The 9,172-nt window shown below is 44.6% G+C and overlaps 1 protein-coding gene across 1 annotated transcript; it reads left to right on the top strand.

Annotated features, from left to right (window-relative positions):
• The first annotated feature begins 57 nt into the window (after positions 1–57).
• On the top strand, positions 58–6,861 carry zfand5a (zinc finger, AN1-type domain 5a). Its single transcript, XM_061817811.1, has 6 exons — positions 58–307; positions 2,634–2,795; positions 3,225–3,327; positions 3,894–3,979; positions 4,995–5,123; positions 5,201–6,861. The coding sequence occupies exons 2-6, from the start codon at positions 2,636–2,638 to the stop codon at positions 5,347–5,349; spliced, it is 627 nt and encodes a 208-aa protein (XP_061673795.1). The 5' UTR covers positions 58–307; positions 2,634–2,635; the 3' UTR covers positions 5,350–6,861.
• Positions 6,862–9,172: the final 2,311 nt, after the last annotated feature.

Consider the following 9,172-nt stretch of genomic DNA (forward strand, 5'->3'; position numbering starts at 1 on the left):
GTCCGCCACCGCCAGGCCACTTACTAAAGAAGGAAACAAACATCCACCCAGAAAGATCTGGAGAAGCGGTCGCCACAAAGAGCGCAGAGAGACGCGAGCACCAGAGGAAGGAGGTTCGACGAGCGGAGAATTTAAGCCACCCGAAGCGGGCTTTTAAACGGACAAGTACGCCGAATTAAGACCGGAGAAGGACGACAACCAACAACTGGCAAATCCTCCATCTTTTTTTTTTTTTTTTTTTTGCCATAAACGTCAGGTTGTTGTTTTGTTCACGTCGCCACTGGAGACCATCATCGTCTTTCATCAGGTGATTTTTTTTTTCTAGAATGTTGTTTCTTGTAAAAAAAATAATAAGAACAAAAAAACACGGGGGAGGGTGCTGTGATAGTTAATGGAATAGTCGGTCCAAGCGACCTTTAACGGCGGATTGAAAGGTCAGGTGGCGTGTGCGTGACGAGAAAGGAGGGGGAGTAAATCTGTTAAATTTTGAACTGTATGGACGTGTTTACAAGCCGAATTTTTAGCCAGTGTGCGTCTTTATGGGGAAAGAGGAAGAGAGGCTTGCTCACTGGTGCCTCTCGGCCCAGCTGGGGGATGGGGCGGCCAAAACCAGATCAGTCCTGTCGACAAGTTGAACATGTCGACGACCGGCAAGGCGGAATAAAACCTTGCGAAATCGGTGGCGTTGTTCGAAAAAGCCCACGAGTGATTAATGAGTGTTTTCTGTTGGGCGAATTCGAGCTCGGATCGGTGTTATTGTGGTAGATGGAAGTACGTGCAACTAGTGAGGGTTTTCCCGTCATATTTTAGAACTAGAGACGTAAATAGCCGAAGTAGTCGTAGCTGCCTACGTTATGTCCAAAGAGGGGAACAAGGAGAATGCAGACAAAGGACGAAACAATGGCAACAACAGAGAGCACCCTGTCTAGACTGCTGGACTAAACATCTTTCCTCGCTACTTCCTGTGTCGCTCACGATTTGTTACGTGCAGTCTCTTTTTTTTTTTTTTTTTAAAGAACAAGTGTGTGGCTGTGACTAAACAACAGCTCTCTTTGTGTGTGTGTGTGTGTTGTATCCAGTGTGACTCAGTAGTTTTCATTTGAGCAGGGCCTGAAATATGAGCTCAGCTTCCTGCTGATAGATAATCTGTGCAGTCAAAGAAACGGGCCAGGCTTGGGTCTTCCTCTATGATTTTTGAAAAGTGGCGTTCTTTTATTTGCAGTCAAGCAAACACTGATACAAGTCAGACTGATCAGAAGAAAATATTCATACAAAAAGAAATTCTGGGACATGCTTTTGTTGCTTTATCAGAACACTATTCAATGAAACTAGAATTAAAGCTATTTCTTAAGCATTATTTTGTACGCCCCTCCCAGCCTCAAGACCTTTTACATCGTGACGTTTGAGGTCTTAGCAGTTGTTCATGAAAGGTCTGCTCAACGTGTCATTGTGAAAGTAGAGCTCCTATGTGACTGCTAAGCCTGTTGTTTTTGTCTCCATAAGCTTTATATGCTTTATACATGTTAGATAGATAATTGGCATTCTGTGGAAGTTTTTAGTGATTCAATTGGTAACGTTTTGTGGATTCGGCCTGAATTAAAGAGCCTCTAAAGTACTGATCTGATGAGTGAATCAGTTTCCCCAGTCAGCAGATGAGCATGTGACGCGAAGCCCGAGGTCACTGTGGGCTTTTCCGAGGAAACCCTTTTTGTTGACTTGCGTGGAGTGGGTGGGTGGGGTTTAAGAGCGAAAATGTTTGTTTGTGGCGTTAGGATACCTTTGGTGTGCTGACAAAGACGTCCTGAGACACCTGTCGGCCTCTTGGCAATGTGAAAGTGGATGACGTCATTGGTGACCAAAATATTGACAAACAATACTGTGAAGGGTTATTTAGGACTGAAATCTGATCCTTTCTTCAGTGTGAGCTGGTGTTTTTTTTTTTTTTTTCTTCCCCCCCCCCTGTATTGGCTGCTCAAGATCAGGATGTCCTCTAATCTAAGCCAAAAAAACCAAGCCCCCACAACTGTTTGTTCATTCATCAAGGGCTGTTGTGCAGTTTCCCATTACACAACCTCTGCTTGTTTTATCACTCCGGTGATGTACGTCAGCGTCATCGGACTACATGCTTTGCCAAGAGAACATGCGTGTTTACTGGATGTGTGTGTGAACACGCAAGGGAGTGGGGAAGTTTTGAAATGCCTTATTTGGTAAGATGTCACTCCAGAGAATTAAACAGGGTGGAATTTCCATCAATTGTTTTCCCCTTTGTTTTTGCTACCTGTGAGGTGTCTAAGTATATTAACTATGGCTGTGTAATTATGAAAATTATTAGTGCATTGAGGACTCATGGGTATGGTGTAGTAAGAAAGTAAGCCAGTGTTCAAAATGTTCTATTAAACGGAAGCTGGTGTAATGTCGTCATAACTGACACGTCATGACGGTGAGTTTTTCCCGCTGACAAAAGGTGCGTCAGCCCTGGGATGAGCGGTGCCAACTGCTGGCACCAGTTGCACTCAAGCTGAACAATGTTCCATTTCCTGTCAGCTGGTGATTTTCCTGAACACAGTTGCCCAGTTTCAGTACGTGCGTGTTTTGAATGGGCATTCACACCCTGTATTTTTTCATCTTTTTAGCAATGGCCCAAGAGACGAACCAGAGCCCGGTGCCCATGCTCTGTGCCACAGGATGTGGTTTCTATGGCAACCCGAGAACCAATGGTATGTGTTCTGTATGCTACAAGGAACATCTGACACGGCAGCAGAGCAGCGACAGGATGAGCCCCCTCAGCCCTATGGGTAAGTCCGGTTATATCAGAATTGCAAAAGGTGGACTTCCAATTTTCCAATGTGCCAAACAACACATCCCCTGCAATCCTATTGTCGAAGTTGAGGTTTCTAAAGGAAAGGGAGGCATTGTTTTGATATTTGCTCATGATACGCCTTCCGCTAGTGGATGTTCTGAGCACTTTGTGCCCTCCCTCTCTGTTTTTCCACTCGGCGTAATGCAAGACGGCTGTTTTCCTTAGTGGCAGTAATGAAGGTTACGGTCACACATAAGGTCAACCGTGGGAGTCACTGTAATGGTCTTGATACAAGATTAGCTCTAATTTTGAGCTGAGAGCAAGGCAATACACAGAGATGCAGATTGCATGTTACTTGGTCCTGATTTGAACTCATGTTGTGCTCTGAGTCCTGCCTAATAGAGGTAACTTTGTGCTCACACAGGCTCAACTTCTAGTCCTACCTCAGAGGCCTCTGCAATCCAGAGACTAGAAGCCAGTCTAGCTAAGGTCGATGCCTCCCCTGCCTCCTCGCCAGATGTGTCTAGGTCAGTACCAAATGCAAATACCGTAATTTTCCGGCCTGCAGAGCACATCTGGTTACAAGCCTCACCGAGTACATTTGTAAAGGAAATGCCATTTGGTACGTACATACGCCGCAGGTGTGTAAAAGCCACAAGTGCCCACATTGAAACACGAGATATTTACAAAGAAAGACGGTACGCAGAAAGAGTTTAATGCTAATGCTTGCAATAACATTGCCGGTTATAATAAAACTTACCGGTAAATATCACTGAGACACGCCAGTAACACAGCAGCAACACATTAGCACAGGGCTGGTAAAAGTCACTTCCTCGGCACATATATTCCACCGTCTCATTCTTACCTCTTTCCGCTAGAGTGGCCCCTTGTGGCTGTCGGAAAAAATGCACAAAGTAGCCGCCTCACCCCATAAACCGCAGGGTTGAAAGCGTGTGGGGAGGGGAAAAAAGTCGCAGCTTGTAGGCTGGAATTTACGGCAAATGGCTGACACAGATTGTTAATGCACCACTGAAGACACACCTCCATGTCTGACTGCTTGCTGTTCTCCTGCTCCTCCGGTTCACACCTACAGAACTATCCAAGGATCTCTTCCTGTAACTCAGCAAATGACAGAGATGAGCATCTCGCGAGAGGACAAGCCTGAATCTCTCGAACCTGGTAAATACACATACACATGCACACAGATATTTGAGCAGAGATTAGATGCACATGGAGGCTACAGCTCACGTGCAGTCTTCTGTGAGGCCTACATTCCGTCGACTTGACCAGGGGGTTTTCTTTCTATGTCCAAGAAAGCAAGGCCATCTAAAAATAAAACTGTTTAAAAATACTTTTACACCAAGCTACATTTTTGGAGTAGCTTCTGGCTACCAAACGCCCCCTCAGCATGGCAGAAAGGGGTCATTTCAAGACTGAGCATATGATAATTGCTTTCTAAAGCAGTTATTCCCAATTTTTTTTTTTTTTCAGCTGCACCCCTCCCCCCATACACACATATACACAGTTTTTAAATAAATATATCTAGGTTTAGCTTGCAATAATCAATAATTACTGCTATGGTCACTTTCCCAGTTGAAAATTTACACTGAGTTTTTCAGAGCACCAAGAATAAACAAATCAAACCCCCCCCCACCGCCTACTAAAACTTAACCCATTCGTGGGTAGCGTCCCATTTTAATTTCCTCATAATTTTCACGCATTATATCCTTCAGTATATCAAAATATTTTAAGTGTTTTAATCTGATTCTGGTTTAAAACCCAAGTACCCTCTCGCTGGCAGCGTCCCATTTTTGGGATGGGATTATAAACGAGTAAAGTTATCATATAACTTAACCATAAACGAAAAAGAAGTTATTTCCTTGATTGTGGCCTGTTAGGAGACTTTTATCTCAATAAAGCAAAAAATTGCCACATGAATGGGTTAATGTCTTGAATTCCTGCAGACATTTTAGTGGCTCGTGTGCTCGGTACCAATATTGAGCAGCGGACCCCCCAGTTTGAAAACCGCTGGTTTAAAGTAACATGGAGTGCTGCAAGGATACATGTGCATGTAGTTTATTTTTTCATGGTCATTACAGCAATTCAAAGAAAAGCTTCTTAATTTCGCTAATGAAATGCAACTAGATTAGAAAATGAGACGCCTTTATGATATTATTTTCTCTTGATTCCGCAGTTGTAAACCAGCCAGCGGCCTCTAGCCCAATTCCTTTAGCTTCTTCCGGCACTGACGACAGCAAGGATGACTCGTCCAAGCCAAAGAAGAACCGATGCTTTATGTGCCGTAAGCGGGTGGGCCTTACAGGTACGTCAGGGCGTGGGGGGGCCTTTTTCAAAACGCTCATTTTGTTTGTTGACGTTTCAAAACATCTACGATTCCAGGATTCGACTGTCGCTGTGGAAACATCTTCTGCGGCATTCACCGGTACTCCGACAAGCACAACTGCCCCTACGACTACAAGGCCGAGGCGGCCGCCAAGATCCGTAAGGAGAACCCCGTGGTGGTGGCCGACAAGATCCAGAGAATATAGATCTCGCGAGGCCAACGATGCAAGTGGCAGTGATAAAGATGACAACACTTTTTTTTTTTTTTGAAAAAGACTGCAGTGTTTGATCTTTGGAATTGAGCACTGGCGTTTGTGGCCAAGTGAGGATGCAAAGGACTCGATTTACAAAATTAAAACCTCAAGAAGACATTTGGGGGGAAAAAAAACAGGAAAAAAAATCACATCTGGGGGAGATGCATGAATGATCACCTTGCTCCCCTTTTTGATTAATCCATTTGTTAGTTTTTTTTCTTATTTTCTGTGGTGTGACTTTTTTTTCTTCCTAAGGATACATATTGTCTTATAAAAGAGCAGCCCAGAGTAAATGTCCGAAGTAAGCTGCACTCCTCTCATCTTAACCAGGCATGCGGTGCCAAACTGTAAACTCAGACCACGTCATGCGTCAGAAGCCAAGTCCAAGTCAAGAATCGAGACCGCGCTGCACGAGCGTACAAACTGCCCCCCCCCCCTCCTCAAAATGTTGCACAAGGGGTTCTGTTACTTCGTCTGTCTTTCCTGGCTCTACCTACCTCACAGCTGCTCTGTTCTCATCTTTTAGCTGTTATTTTAGTCCCCCCCCCTTTTTTTTTTTATTTTTATTTTGCTCATCCGCTGTGATCCCAGCAGAGCAGCAAGGGCACTTCTCATCCGCCTCAGTGACCCCTCTGTTCAGCATTCTCATGTTGACTGATTGGTTTGATTGTTTTTGAGGCTCCTTCTCGTTTGAACTTCTCTAGGTACAGTGCAGGAGAGGGGGAATAATATTCCACGTTTCACTAAATTCCGGCCTTACCAGTTTTGGCTTTCTCGGTAAACGAGCTTGCGGAGGGATAAAAGGCCTCGCAGCTCAATCTTGGCTCCGAAGTTGAACGAATGATATTTCTCTTCCTTTTACGGGAGAGTTTGCAGCAAAATGGCTTCAGTCTGGTTGGGTTGCAGGATTTTGTACTTGCTCAGACAATTAACTTTTATTATTATTATTATTATTATTTCCCCTAATGGTGTTTTGATGTCTGTGCATGTGTTCAATGCATATGCGCAGTTAGGATATGCGACCCGTGAGTTTTGTCTTTTGGATTTTATTCATTTTAAGTGCGCTAACACGTTCATGTGAACACTGTGTGTGTTTGTGGAGAAACCGTTTATCAGCACATGTTTACAGAAAAACTACAGGAGCATGCCAGAGCTAGATGGAAATAAAATGAAATATACTAGACTACCACAATTACATGTTGCGTGTGTTTATGTCTGCAAGGTGCATTTTCATGGCTGCCTGACACATTATTTGTATGTGATTTGTGTTATTCTCGAGTGTGTTTTTCCATTTAAGACGACATGTATCGATTTGATTCCCCCCCCTTCTGATTCTTAGTTATATGCAAATTTGTACAAAAATGAAATTAAAAGTTATTTATGTATTGCATATAATCCTACTATCCAGCATTACCACAGAATAGTATCATGTAAATAAAACTGTACAGAGAGACATTACCAATATGACTCGTGTATGTTGTATCTTGTGTGTGTTCACAGTGTATACCAGGGGTTTCAAACACGTGGGCTGTGGGCCATTTGAAGCCCACCAAGATATTTTGTGGCCCCCACCTTACTACTACTTCCTCTTTTCCTTTTGAGCTTGTTCTGTTAGGGGTCGCCACAGTGTGTCATCTTTTTCCATCTAAACTTATCCTGCATCTTTTTGTAACAACCACTGTCTTCATGTTCTCCCTTACAACATCCATCAACCTTTTCTTTGGTCTTCCTCTCGCTCTTTTGCCCAGCAGCTCCATCCTCAGCACCCTTTTACCAATAAACTCACTCTCTCACCTCTGGACATGTCGAAACCATCGAAGTCTGCTCTCTCGAACCCTGTCTGCAAAACATCCAACTTTGGCTGTCCCTCTAATGAGCTCATTTCTAATCCTATCCAACCTGCTCACTCGAGTGAGAACCTCAGCATCTTCATTTCTGTCATCTCCAGTTCTGCTTCCTGTTGTTTCTTCAGACCCACCGTCTCAAATCTGTGCATCATGGCCGGCCTCACCACTGTTTTATAAACTTTGCCCTTCATCCTAGCGGAGACTCTTCTGTCACATAGAACACCAGACACCTCCCGCCAACCGTTCCATCCTGCTTAGACCCGTTCTTTCACTTCCTTACCACACTCACCATTGCTCCGTATTGTTGACCCCAAGTATTTGAAGTCATCCGCCCTCGCTATCTTTTCTCCCTGGAGTTTCACTGTGAATGTCAAAGTTTTATATGAATGGCGCTTTTACAGTGTTGTGTGCACAGCTGACGAACCTACCAATCACAGTGGTGTTGTCGTTCTTGGGGGCGTGACAGCGACTAGGCGTGACGCAAGCAAAGAAACATTTTTCATTGAGTGACAAATTACAATGGTATTGCCATGGAGAGTTTTATTAGTTTTGCACACAACTTGTTTCTACCAGTTTCCTTGCTTATCATATTTTGTGTTAAAGAATATAAAATTTTATAAAGTTTCTCATTTAAATTGCGTGCATGTGCGGCCCAACCTCAGCCAGAGTGTGCCTATAGTGGCCCCCAGGGGAATTATTGAGTTTGAGACCACCGGTGTACACTATTACGTCGCTATTTTAAGGCAAACCTGCAAGGTTTGATTTTCTCATTCAGCCCAGAAACCTCTTGTTGTGAATACGATGATGTATAGGTGCTGACTCAGCACAGTAGTCCAGGAACAACCAGGAAAATAATTCAAAAGCGAGTGGCACCTCCTTCATCTCTGCAAAACCGGTTTCTTGAACATTCCCGTGGTATGACCCGGGATCTGGCAGAACACGCTGAAGAATGACAAGCCGCGGCGTGGTAGCGCTTTTATTGAATCAAGGTTTCACTCTACGGGCAGGACTAACTGCCCTTGTGTGTGGTGTGTCTCCAAAACAATATGTCCTTTCACACCCCTTTTGGGAGCGAGTTCACGGATGGCGTCACCGCAACAGCTGCTCAGACAGCTGAGGCGCGCTCATGTGGCGTTCCTGTGACAGAGATCACATTGTCTGGACACGGGCCGAGGACAATATAGGATTTATGCAACGTATTAGATAACAAACCACTTGGATTTGAGGTGTTAGAAACAGGGGTCGTCAACCTTTTTGAAAGCAAGAGCGACTCATTAGGTGCTAATAAATTTGTGAAGGGATATCACTTTGATGCACACCTCTAAAATAATTTACCTAGATTACCGATTGATCAGCATCGCCCATGTAAATCCGTGGGTGTTGCCAATGGTGACCGTAGGCATCATGTTGTCGGCTCTGCTCAAAATGTAATTTTTGTGCGTCTGAGGAGTTTAGGAAGAGGATTCAACGAATTCCACATGGGGCTTGCAACAAATATTGGTCAATTCCCACATGTGAAGATTTGTTGGGAAACCAACAAAGGCACAATAGTTCCACATTCTCACCTTGGATTCATTGACTATCCATCCATCCATCCATCCATCCATCCATCCATCCATCCAAGTAGCTTCAGCAGGGATATCCAGACTTCCCTTTCCCCAGCCACTTCTTCCAGCTCTTCCGGAGGGATCCCGAGGCGTTCCCAAGCCACCCGAGAGACATAGTCTCTCCAGCGTGTCCTGGATCATCCTCGGGGTCTCTTTCCGGTGGGACATACCCGGAACACCTCACCAGGGAGGCGTCCGGCTCAGATACCCCAGCCACCTCATCTGACTCCTATCAATGTGGAGGGAGGAGCAGCGACTCGACACTGAGCCCCTCCTGAATGACCAGTCTTCTCACCCTATTTCTAAGGGAGAGCCCGGACA

The sequence above is a fragment of the Syngnathoides biaculeatus genome, chromosome 4, assembly GCF_019802595.1.
Source record: "Syngnathoides biaculeatus isolate LvHL_M chromosome 4, ASM1980259v1, whole genome shotgun sequence".
NCBI classification, from domain to species: domain Eukaryota; kingdom Metazoa; phylum Chordata; class Actinopteri; order Syngnathiformes; family Syngnathidae; genus Syngnathoides; species Syngnathoides biaculeatus.

Excerpts from the sequence above, each read along its gene's own strand:
- zfand5a (XM_061817811.1), top strand. The coding sequence starts at position 2,636 with ATGGCCCAAGAGACGAACCAGAGCCCGGTGCCCATGCTCTGTGCCACA. Across the intron at positions 3,328-3,893 it reads TCCTCGCCAGATGTGTCTAG|AACTATCCAAGGATCTCTTC; the intron begins GTCAGTACCAAA and ends TCACACCTACAG. Across the intron at positions 5,124-5,200 it reads TAAGCGGGTGGGCCTTACAG|GATTCGACTGTCGCTGTGGA; the intron begins GTACGTCAGGGC and ends CTACGATTCCAG.